This window comes from Pagrus major, chromosome 5, assembly GCF_040436345.1.
Source record: "Pagrus major chromosome 5, Pma_NU_1.0".
NCBI lineage: Eukaryota > Metazoa > Chordata > Actinopteri > Spariformes > Sparidae > Pagrus > Pagrus major.
The window spans coordinates 4880027-4892483 of record NC_133219.1 but is presented as its reverse complement, the minus strand read 5'-3'; the positions used below and the strand labels follow the sequence as shown (position 1 = coordinate 4892483).

General features: G+C 39.7%; 1 protein-coding gene and 1 long non-coding RNA gene across 2 annotated transcripts; one reads left to right on the top strand and one right to left on the bottom strand.

The window, feature by feature from the left end:
* Window positions 1-307: 307 nt before the first annotated feature.
* On the top strand, window positions 308-8155 carry LOC140996077 (E3 ubiquitin-protein ligase DTX3L). The gene is made up of 4 exons (XM_073466313.1): window positions 308-313; window positions 3661-4653; window positions 6672-6889; window positions 7136-8155. Exons 1-4 carry the CDS (start codon window positions 308-310, stop codon window positions 7203-7205), a joined length of 1287 nt encoding a protein of 428 aa, XP_073322414.1. The 3' UTR covers window positions 7206-8155.
* A 2426-nt stretch (window positions 8156-10581) lies between these two features.
* On the bottom strand, window positions 10582-12207 carry LOC140996207 (uncharacterized). The gene is made up of 2 exons (XR_012178797.1): window positions 12037-12207; window positions 10582-10696 (listed from the first exon to the last, which is right to left on the bottom strand). It is a non-coding gene; the product is annotated as an uncharacterized lncRNA (long non-coding RNA).
* Between the last annotated feature and the right edge of the window lie 250 nt (window positions 12208-12457).

Here is a 12457-nt window from a genome sequence, read left to right as displayed (position 1 = left end):
AATGACTTGAGTTACTTATTGATTTAAACCCTCTTAAAGTTCATTTACTTTTTTTCAGATGTTTTGTCTGTTGTGTTTGTGTATGTCTTTGCCATTATTCCTTATGCTGCTTGGAATAACTACGAGCTGTGTTCAACAGTAATAACTCAAGCTCAATGTGTTAAATAAAGGTTTTTTATTGAAAATGAAAAATGTTGGCTGTTATTTAGTGGGTCACCGACAGGGGTCGCTAAAAGACACGGAGTGAACACTGAAGACAGCGTGAACCCGAAAGTGAAACTAGAGGCAGACAGACCAGGACTGCAGAATGGAGGTAGGTCCCACATATATTCACATTGAAAACTTAATAAGCTTATTAAGGCTAAAGGATTGTGATCCATGAAAGCGGGACTAGGTTTGAGTTTTAGATTTCGTTGAGTGGTGTTCTTACATTATCCCAAGTGTTTCCAACAGTGTTCAAACCCAGAGACATCCGTAGGCTCGTTTTAGTCAGAATGAGGAAGTACACAAAGAGCGTCTTAACACATCAGCCCTGAACATTTCTGCCCGAGTCAAGTACATTCTCATCAGCTGTTTGACAATGAAGACAACATCTCCCATGTCTGTGATGAAGAGACTCCAGCAGCAGACATTACACTCTGCATGCTTTACAGCTGCTGGTGTCGTTTAGTTGAAAAAGACGGAGGAAATTGTTTCGATTTAATCTCGATCGATTAGTTCCCAAAAGCAAAATACATAAACATCTTTGAGTTTGGACAGAGAGCAGAGAAGTATTCAATAAAACCTCCGGTCTGGGTGCCTTAACCTCAAAACTTCAAAATAAAAGCTTGCTGTTCCAAACAAATACACCAGAGAGAGTTTCTTTTTTTATCAAGTGATGCAGCACAAAAAGTGAGAGACATAACAGAAAAACACGATGTGGGAGACAGACAGTACGTGCAAACAGTACAATTGTTTATGTGTGTGTGTGTGTGTGTGTGTGTGTGTGTGTGTGTGTGCGTGCGTGCGTGCGTGCGTGCGTGGGTTGTGGGGGGGGGTTGGAGATAACTAAAATGGACGAAGAGAACGACAAAAAATAACCAGAGAAGGCAAACTTTGAGTAATGCTAATAATATATGAAAAGGTTTGTTGAAAAGCTGACGGCAAAGTGAATTGGTGGCATTAACATATCTGAAGTAGTATTTTAAGAGTATGAGGAGTTATAATAGTGGGGTGAGAATGAAGGATTTGAAATATACTCTTGGCTGGAAGCTAACCTACATTGTTGGCTTGAATTTGCATTGAGAAGTCGCTGAAGGAGTAACAGTGGGAACAAGTCAATTACTGTGAACGGGACTGAAAAGTTGAATACGTTTCATAATGTATCAAAGATGGGCAACATTAATATTTAAACAGTGTCTGGCTTTAACAATGAATGAGCAGAAAATAGTTTAATATAGTTTGAATGGTTGGAAAAGTGAGAAAATGTGTGTTGGCTTGTTGGCACACACATGTTTGGCAGTGTTTGTATCGCCCTTTTCACACAGAGATTACACACTATCGCCACATGAATGGTGCACCGCCACTCCAGTGTGTCATTTAACACAGCATGCCCACGTTGCAGAACCAAAAGTGGCGTGATGGTACACATCATAACGTTGAGATCTGCGTGGTTGTTCTTGAACGTGTTGTCCTGGTTTCCGCCTGTAAATCTAAACATGTATCCTCCAACTGTTTATAATTAGATGGATGCTGTTATAAAGTGTTGTAATTGAGACCCTGACCAACCATGCGTCATAGAAAGTAACAAAGAGAAGTTTTTAGCTTTAAATTACATTACATAACCACCATCAGTAAACAGCAGACCCTGTCTGGCTCTCACTCGCTGAGAGGGAGGTTGTTTTCTGAGGGAAGTTCACTGAAGACTCGGTCGGGAGGGCTGATCGTCACGGTGATTTTTGCTCATTAAATTTGGTGGGGGTTTTTTCAGTATATACGTTTCCAGAGACAGTAACTACAATGACACAATAGTGGAAAGCGACAGGGAAATTGTGAGTTAAAGTTTTTTGCTCTAAATCGCATCACATAATCACTGCCATTAAACTGCAGGCTCTGGCTCTGCTGAGTCGGTAGGACAGACAGGATGATGGACAGTTTTCCACGTATAAATTCAGTATTTTTTTCCTCATATAAGTTGCCAAAGACACTACCAGTTACCACAGTACTGTTGTTTGGTCCTGTAACGTTGCTTTCAAGAGTCTTTGTAACACTACAAATTTTTGTTTTATCTTTTTTTTTAAAAAAACATTCCTCTGTGGTGAGCTTGAATAGCAGGTAGAGTAGAGATGTGAAAATACAGACAAAAACAGTAATAATAACTGTGTGCACGGCTGACTAATCTAACAAGGCACTGAATAAAGAAGGCTACATTTGGAGGAGCCAGTGATCAAACCTCCGGCGCTGCAATCTGCGGACAAGCGACCGTACACAGCCGTCCACACCAAGATCAATAACTAGGCTTAAAATTGCATTTACAAAACATATAGGGCCCACTTATACACATTCAAATGACCGCTTAGTAGTTTTTTTCATCAGTTAGTTATTATAATAATGACAGAAATAAAAAATAAAGAAATTGACAATAATATATGGCAACAATCACAGTATTGTATCAAAATCACAGTATCCCAAATTATCCCAAAGAATTATTTATTCTAATAAATCAAAAGGAATTCTTTTCTATCGGTTTACTTTACTAACTACTAAAATCATGCATACTGTGCTGAATACAAGGGATCTTATCTGTATTTACAATGTAGCCTGAATCTGCACTCTACAGTATTCACATTATGTGATACTTGCCATTGCTATGGCAACAAGTGGCAACTGCTGTTAGCACATATTAGCTATCTTAGCCTCATCGTCTGAAGAACAGTAACGCGTAAAAATACAATTTGGCTTATTTGAACAAAATCAACTACAGCTACCAACAGCCATAGTCCTTACAACCTTAAGATTTAACCTTAGATTGTCAAAATTTAAAAAAATGAGGAGCTACATTAGCATCAGTGACGGTTGCGTCCACAAGTATGCAGTTCCCTCAAACAATGTAGCGAATATCGCATGAAAGGGGATTTAGAAGTGGTTACACGCAATGCCGACTAAAAAATATGTGTTCTATGCCATATACCTGCACCTCTGGTTAAAGTTACACTCTGCCACAGCTAATTAAGAGCGATCTCCACACTGCCTTCGACTATGTTTTACTTACAGGCTTATGTAAGTAAAAACAGTAACTTAACGTTATAAATCTTTAGTTCATTCAACTTAGTTCAGAGAACGATTGGGCTCTTATAGAGAATAGCTGGGCTTGTAGTTCTGATTGGGCTATTTGGTGTCGTTCGATTCTGACAACACTGGGTTCAGGCTGCTACATACCAAAATGCTGCAAAAAATCTGATAAAATTGACCCTTTACCCGCTCAGTTTTTCTTCATTTCCAACTCAGAAACTCAACACAGCCTAATCCCCATTATAATGTACTAGCGCTAAAAATCACATTGCTGCATTACTACCAGAGAAAAGATTTCATCCAAATTTCTAAATAGAAATGTGTGGAATATTGCACTGAGATGTAGGTATGTGCCTAATAGCTAACTGTAGCTGTCATGTCTTGTTGCAGTTTTTCAGAGACATCACCATCACCATTGATGAAGCTGATTTCAAAGACCCTGGTAGATTAATGAAGATTCTTCATTCACATAGTCCAAAGAAAAAAGGTTCCTGCTACAAAGTGAGAGGAACCTATGAAGAACTGGAGAACCTTTATATCCTTCTGTCACCAATGAGGCGTCAATACATTCCTGCCACACATGCACAAATCAGTCATCAGGATGAACAGGCATTAACTGCTGTCAAATCTGTGGATGTATCTGCTGTTGTTATGCTCTACATTGAGCAAAGGTGTGCAGAACAGCTTGACAAAATTTGTGGGAACACTTTTGTCATTGAAACACAGCCTGGCCTTGGAACAGTGCACAGTAACCCAAGTAGCACAGTACAGGTGACTTTCAGACCACGGCATGTGTCTATACACCCTGTCCGTGCTGACTTTGTCAGACAGCAATTCATCACATTCTACCAGAGAACTGCTTCCGACCTGCAGGTTACTTCTGTCTCTGTAAGTCCACATGACCACAAAGACCTGCAGAGGAGATTTCCACATCTCCTTTTTAAACCCAGCCGCAACAGAAATGAAGAAACAGTGACTGGGCCTTTTGTGCACATTGTTAAATTGAAAGAGTTTCTTTTACAAAATACAAAAAGCTCAAGCAAGCGTCCCAACAAATGTCTGGCAGACACTCCAAACAGCACATCTGGTCCTTCACACAGTAACGATCCTGAAGAAGAAGCATGTCCAATCTGTATGGAACCCATATTAAAAACAGAGAAAAAGACTCTACAGTGCAAGCATTCATTCTGCAGAGACTGTCTGAAACAAGCGTTTGACTACAAGCCAGTATGCCCAACATGTGGAAAGATATATGGCATTATGAAAGGTACACAACCTGATGGAGGTAAAATGAATGTCACCAAAACTTCTTCATCTTTGCCTGGATATGAGAACTATGGAACAATAATCATCCATTATGATATTCCAAGTGGCATCCAAAAGGTAAGGCTACAGATATGACACTCAACAATTCCAATGTCACTTTAGACTTTTCAAACAGTATTTGACAAAATAATGCAACTCAAGGTTGATTTACAAGCTTTGCTGACAGTCTTTAGGCATGTTAGGACCTTTGGTTACATGATGACAGAGGGACATCAGGGATCTACTGGGATCAACAGTCCCTGTTCAAGCCTTCCTGAGTGAGCTGATCATAAGTGGACAGGAGTGAACATCCCCAAGACGCATTACGGATGTATTTGAGATCTGATCACTCAGACCAGAGGTCGACCGATAGTGTTTTTTTAAGGCCGATATAATAACGATAGTTGGGAGAAGGAAAAAGCTGATAGCTGATTAATCGGCCGATATTAAAAAATATATTTTTTACATTACATATATGAAAGCTGGATAAGTACAACATAGTCATCTATAATCATATTTTAAATGTTTTTATTTCTTCTTTTAAATGTAACACTTTATTAGAACTGTTGAACTGAACATTAGGGCCCTCTCTATCTCCCACCTTCTCGGTGACAAGTTACGTCTCTATTCTGTTGTGGATAAAAAATGAATCTGCTTCCTCGACTTCTCTTTTTCATTTCAGTCCCTACCTATAAGAGTTACAATCTCAAATATATAAAATAAACTAGTTTCTAAATTTATCTGACAGAAAAAGAGCCCCAGGATAAGACTTAAGACTCTTTTTCTGTTGAAAGATAAGGGAGGCCTGGGCTTGCCCAATTTAAATACTATTATTGGGCTATTACTGGCATGGATAAGAAATGATGAGGAAATAGGGTGGACCCAGACAGACCAGTATCAGTATTGCCTTTCATAATATTATTAATTCTGTCAATAGAAATACATTTGAAAATGAATAGATAAAACATACTCTGAAGGTTTGGACGACAGTTGGAAAAAAATGCTCAGGGGACTGGAGTCAATTTCAAGAGCTATGCCAATTGTAGGCAATATAAGATTTCCTCTTTCTACCTGGGACAGTTGGTTTAAATGGGCCAACAAAGGTTTTAGCACAATTAACTAATTATATTTTTACTAATTATTTGACAGAACAAAATCAAATCCTTTTCCCAACTTCAGGAACAATTTATGCTCCCATCAAATGATTTGTACAGGTACCTCCAAATAAGACACTATATCACAAGTCATAAAGACAGCAGCGAGATGGTCAGTAAAAACCTAAACAAATAGAAGAATACATTATTAGTATAGCAGAAAATTGCAACTAAAAAGCATGTCTCTCATATATACAGTCCCCTCCAAAACTATTGAAACAGCAAGACCGATTCCTTTATTTTTGCTGAACAGAAATAAATGAAATAAATAACACGCCCTGCATGACGATATGGAGCAGTGCAAGTGGAAGATTCGGTTAAGACCAGATCGTTCACATACTGCTGCTGTATTATGGGCCAAGTTCACCAGTTTACCTGAAACAAGAGGCCAGCATGTTTTGTGGTGAATTGTCCCTTTAAGTTGTTCACTTTAAAGTGTACTACTCTGTTCTACTGTAGTCTAGATATTTAGTCTCCTAATGTAGGTCTCAATTGGCACATGATTTGGAGGAATACAGCTCTCTTGTCAGGTACACCCAAACATCAGTTACACCCAAAATTCATTCAAAATGATTCCTTGTGGCCTGGCGCTGCCCAGCAGTGCTCTTTTTGTAGAGGGAGATATTAAAGTTTTAACTCAGGATTCTGTGGAAAATAATTAGATTTTCTGAATTGATTCTGTTCTCAGAAGCATTATCTTTGCTTTATGTAGAAGGAATTGAAGCAGCACAACTTTCCTGCCTCCTCAGGATTGACATCATCATTTTTTTCTGGCTTTTGTGTGAGTGTGAGTGTGCGTCTGTGTATGTTATGTGATGTCCTTTTAAAGAATGCAATAAATAATTTGTCACAAAAAAAGCTACTGTTGCCCAAAAGCTGTGGACCCCCAGTCACTTGAAAATGGACACATTAAGCAGGGAAACCTCGACTGTGTGTCTGCAGGAGGAGCATCCGAACCCTGGTCAGCCATATGAAGGTGCATCCCGTACAGCATATCTCCCTGACTCCCCAGAGGGCAGAAGCATCCTGAAACTGCTGAAGCAAGCCTTTGAGCAGAGACTCATCTTCACTGTTGGTCGGTCCACCACGAGTGGCAGGAACAATATTGTGACATGGAATGACATTCATCACAAAACCTCGACACATGGAGGGCCAACACAGTAAGGACTTTTATTTGGTTAAATTTAACTGTACTGATGTGCATTACATACCATTAGAATGTCCCTGCTCCAGTTTCCATCAGGTAATCATATCCACATTAGAAACTATAATTATGATTGTGTTCAAGTCACAGACATAAACCATTATGCCACTAAACCATTCAGCAGGATGTGTGATATGGATTTTCATTGTGACTATGAAACTGTCCATGTGAAGTCACTGAATTTCTGTCCTTGTGTTTGCAGCTATGGATACCCAGATCCTGATTATCTCAGCCGAGTTCGAGATGAACTGACAGTCAAAGGAATTAAATGAGTCAGTCAAATGAGTTAGTCAACTGTGTAGTGTCAGAGCTAAGATGACAATTCGCACAACACACACGCAACACTACTTGACCCCCATGATTCAATTGTTGGCCACCGCCACTTGCGACTTGTGCTATAAAAAGATGTACTGTATGATTTATGGCACAAAGGACTACAAATCAAGAGGGATCATTCATGTTATTTTAATGTACAAATGAATGATATGAACATGTAGCATGGTGGTACAGTGGTTAGCACTGTCGGTACATATTCTGTCCTTCTTTTTCTAATACCAACTCACATTAGGGAACAATAGAAGGTTTTTCTTCGTTTGTAATTCCAATTATTGTTTTTATTTTGTGTCATTCGTGTTTGAAATGACCTTGTTTGAAATCAGTTAATATGGAAAAATTGCTTCATATAAACAGTCCATTTTTATTTGATGAATGTTTTTAAACCTCATGATGTGAAGGCAGTCTGATTTAGTGGTGACTCAAAGAGCTGACTGGGCTGTCTTAGTATCAGCCTTTCAGCTGTGCAAGTTACCCACAGACCTCAACATAAAGTGAATGCCTTGAAGGATGCAGACCTTGCCTGAAACCCAGCTGAGCTTGGCTAACTTTCCTAGGTCACTAAACCTGTCTCCTGCAGGGACACTCATTCCGCTGTGTGATTGGTTCTTTTCTCTAACTGTCCAGTGGTCTAGAGGAGGGTCAGTCACCTACTTGAAGTATGGCAACCATGCAAAAATGGCAAACTGTGACAACCTTTTAGGGTTTTTTTGTGTGGTTGAAGATATTTAACAGAACTGTTGTGAAATGGGTTATTAACAGCTTTCTGTACATGTCCAGCTCTTCTCAGTCCAAAACATGGACATCGTCCATATACCACATTCCTCACTACAGTTGTTTCCTCTGTCTTTCTTCTCCTTCCATTCAGAACTATCTACTTGAATGTGTAAATATGTATATATATACACGTATACGTATATATGTATATGTATATGTGTATATACATATATATATATATATATAAGACTGCACAGATTCCTCAATGCCACAAGCAAAGCCTGCTGTTTGCTATATGAATAATCATTTATTTTGTAAACCTCCTTGTTTTATGGAGTTTCACTTTTGAAGACTTTTTGGCTGAATGCATCCAGACTCTGTGGCCTCAGATAGGCTTGGACAAGGCCTATCTGAGGATTCATCACCCTGAAGAAGTGAGACCAGCTGCTTCAGAGCCTACTGTACACTACTGTCATTATCTGGCTGTCTCTGTTGCCCCCGCCGACCACCGAGTCTGCTCACCACCACTGCACTTTCCAGGAAGTTCGGCTCATCATCAGCCATCCATCACCGCAGAAAAGTAGGAAATGACCATCTTCATGCATTCCCCTTTCTGCGTTTTTGAATAGTTTTTGATAACATTTCATTGATTCATTCATTCTGTTGGCAATAGTTTGACTACATTTACAGTTCCTTCATGCCTTATCATTCCTCCACTTGAGTTGTATATACAGTATGTACATCAGTATTTGTGTTTAGTGGTCTTATTCATCATCCATGTCCCTAAGTATAGTTCAATAAATCAATCTAAATTTCCCCTCGGGATAAATAAAGTATCTATCTATCTATCTATCTATCTATCTATCTATCTATCTATCTATCTATCTATCTATCTATCTATCTATCTATTAAGTCATTGTATTTGTCTTTTCCTTTATGACAGAGATAGAGGTCAATGTAATCAGAATTTACAACTTTCAGGTATAAGACTGATTCATTTGATGTGATTGATTTCCTTATTAATTAATAAATAGATCAATTAATCAATGGAGGTAGTGCCCATTCTATCCAGTGCTTAATAATATCTCATATACTGTATATGGTGAGCAGTGAACAGTTATTTTAAGTTGAGAAGTTTGCAATCAGTGCATAGATTTTAAAAATGGGCCAATTGAAAGTTAATTCAATAAGTATTCAAAAAGTCGCCAATTCCTTGAAATCTTTATGTAATGTTACAAATATTAAGTTAATTCAAACAAATCTTTAAGTAGACAGCAATTATTTAAAACCTTTACAATACTTTCATCAAATATATTTATTAAAATGTTTCTTAAAAACAATGTATTGAAAAGTAAATAAGCAAAGACTGTGTGAGTTACTGATGAAAAACAGGCCCTCATCCCTGTTACTGCATCCTCTCACTGATTCTGGAGTTTGAATAAAACAGGATTCAATTTTGAAAAGGAAAAGTTTAAGTAAAGAAATCTAAAGTTATATGTTGATGGAACCAGGTCTCAGCCATCATCCAATATTTCGATACAACCTCCTGAGTTTGTACTTTTTTCATTGAATACACTTTTTTCCTCTCATTGTTAGGTTTTTGTCAACACCATCAGACACCATTAAAAGCTAATTATTCCTATTTATTTAGGCTTACATAGATTCAGAGCTTACAAACCATTATGTCTATACCATAAGTACACATACTGTATATTCTATTAAATGTGGAATATTCACTTTTGTTTATTTTTTGTACTTTCACGTTCTCCTTTAGACACTCTTCGTCATCTAACTTTCATCATTAGCATTTAATATACAAAATAAGAATTTTGGACATTAAAACATTTTTAATTTTAAAGAGAGACTTACTTTAATAATTTAAATCGACTACACCCCAGAAGAGATTGAACAAATTAATTTAAAACCAAAAACCTTCCATCTGACGGTGCTGACATGGAGCTGACATTGATGACATGGAGCTGACGGTGCTGCTGATGTGATCCTGTCACAAGATGAGCTCCAGTTTTATTTCTAGTTTGCTCTTTTTGCCAATGCATTTCAGTTTGTTTATCTCTGTTACTATCCCCTAAAGTTTATTCTTCAAAGCTTTGTCTTTAGAAACTTTTTGGTTTTTTTGGTATTCTCTTCTTGTTTTACGTCACCCCTCTACAGACAGCCGCTGTCTCACCATGACTTCCTAAATAAACAAATGAAAAGTCAGAATTTAATGGAATTACCATTCAAATAGTGACTATGAAGTTAATTACGTTTAATTTGGTAAAAATGTTATAAAAAGGTCGTGAAAATGGTGTAGCTACAGTCATTTATAGTGTTAGTTATTGGGGGTCACATTCATGGTGGGGTAATACAATAGACATTTATCTTATATGTTTGGGTCAGGCTGACTCCAGCTAATTAAACCTACAAACTGTAATTAAAGTGTGACCCAAGTTTACACTTAAGAACATCAGTAAGGAACACAGCATTCAGAATCAGAACACCTGTATTGGCCAAGTACTGTACAGTGTATTTGAACATACAGGGCATGTGGCTTGGTGGTTGCATGTATATAATTAAAGACAAAAGAATAAAACACAGTTTAAACTAATGAAACAAACTTTATTAAAAACATAATGGAAGGGTTAAAACTGTCTCCTTGTGGCCATGGTGATCTCTTGGTTTGTTCTTGGGCCTCCAGGATTTTGATGGTGATCTGAAAAAACAAATGATCCGGTCATTAAAGTGCACTTTATTCAAGAGATTGACCACACTAATCTTTAATAACATCTCAAGTCTCAGTAATTCTTTAAAAGATAGCCAGTCACACTATTACTTACCCACTAACAAGATCTGTGATGCTTTACAGAGCTCTCACTGGCCTGGCAGCTAGACGCTTTTTAAAACAAAGGCTGCCCTGCTCTTGTCTCCCTGTTCCTGTCTCCCTGCTCTTGTCTCCCTGTTCCTGTCTCCCTGCTCTTGTCTCCCTGCTAGTCTCCCTGCTCCTGTCTCTCTGCTCCTGTCTCCCTGCTCCTGTCTCTCTGCTCCTGTCTCCCTGCTCTTGTCTCCCTGCTCTTGTCTCACTGCTAGTCTCCCTGCTCCTGTCTCCCTGTTCCTGTCTCCCTGCTCTTGTCTCCCTGCTCCTGTCTCCCTGCTCCTGTCTCCCTGCTCTTGTCTCCCTGCTCCTGTCTCCCTGCTCTTGTCTCCCTGCTCCTGTCTCCCTGCTCTTGTCTCACTGCTAGTCTCCCTGCTCTTGTCTCCCTGCTCCTGTCTCCCTGCTCTTGTCTCCCTGCTCCTGTCTCCCTGCTCTTGTCTCACTGCTAGTCTCCCTGCTCCTGTCTCCCTGTTCCTGTCTCCCTGCTCTTGTCTCCCTGCTCTTGTCTCACTGCTAGTCTCCCTGCTCCTGTCTCCCTGCTCTTGTCTCCCTGTTCCTGTCTCCCTGCTCTTGTCTCCCTGCTCCTGTCTCCCTGCTCTTGTCTCCCTGCTCCTGTCTCCCTGCTCTTGTCTCCCTGCTCCTGTCTCTCTGCTCCTGTCTCCCTGCTCTTGTCTCCCTGCTCTTGTCTCTCTGCTCCTGTCTCCCTGCTCTTGTCTCCCTGCTCTTGTCTCTGTGCTCTTGTCTCCCTGCTCTTGTCTCCCTGCTCCTGTCTCTCTGCTCCTGTCTCCCTGCTCTTGTCTCCCTGATTTTGTCTCTCCTGTCTCTCTGCTCCTGTCTCCCTGCTCTTGTCTCCCTGCTTTTGTCTCTCTGCTCCTGTTGAGTTCAATGTTTTCACCTCACGCACACTTCACGTGTTCGCGCTTTTCTCGCTGCCTGAAGCGAATAGATGTGAATTTGCGTCCATCTGCGTCTTTTCATCGACTTTGTCCGTAATACAGACTGGGTAATGTGTCTGGTGACAGGAGGAGCTCCATGCTGCTCGGTGAGATGTTTCCCACTGCTACTGAACCCGCTGGGATGTTTGCTCAGTGCCACAGCTGTCCCTCCACCATCACTGCTTAAAGTCCATCTGAACTGAACGGCTGTGCTAACTGCTAATGGCTAATAGCTTGTTAACTTACCTGAGCAACGAATAATAATATCTGTCCGTCAGAACGCCATACAGCCACACATGTTGAGACAGTCCCACCAAAAATCACTAAATACAGTTATAAAGTTGTGTTGATGAAATCACTGCTGCGGCTGCAGGAGAATATAAAAAGGACATGAAAGGGATCCATTCTGCTGCTGACATCACTTTTGCACATGCTCCTATGGAGGTGTCCTTTGCGCATGCGCATATGGAGGTGTCTGCTGTGTCTGCATACACATACATATATATAATATACACACACATACGTAGGCGCCACAGTGACTGTGTTGGCCCGTTGCCGCGATACAGTAGCGCGTCCGCCATATTGGATGTGGCAAGTCTGTCCTGTAAACAAATACAAGTAGAAGTTAAGACTTTTTGGGTTTTCTGCGCTAACGTTTACATTTAAC

Excerpts from the sequence above, each read along its gene's own strand:
- LOC140996077 (XM_073466313.1), top strand. Across the intron at positions 4,654-6,671 it reads TTCCAAGTGGCATCCAAAAG|GAGGAGCATCCGAACCCTGG; the intron begins GTAAGGCTACAG and ends GTGTGTCTGCAG. Across the intron at positions 6,890-7,135 it reads ACACATGGAGGGCCAACACA|CTATGGATACCCAGATCCTG; the intron begins GTAAGGACTTTT and ends TTGTGTTTGCAG.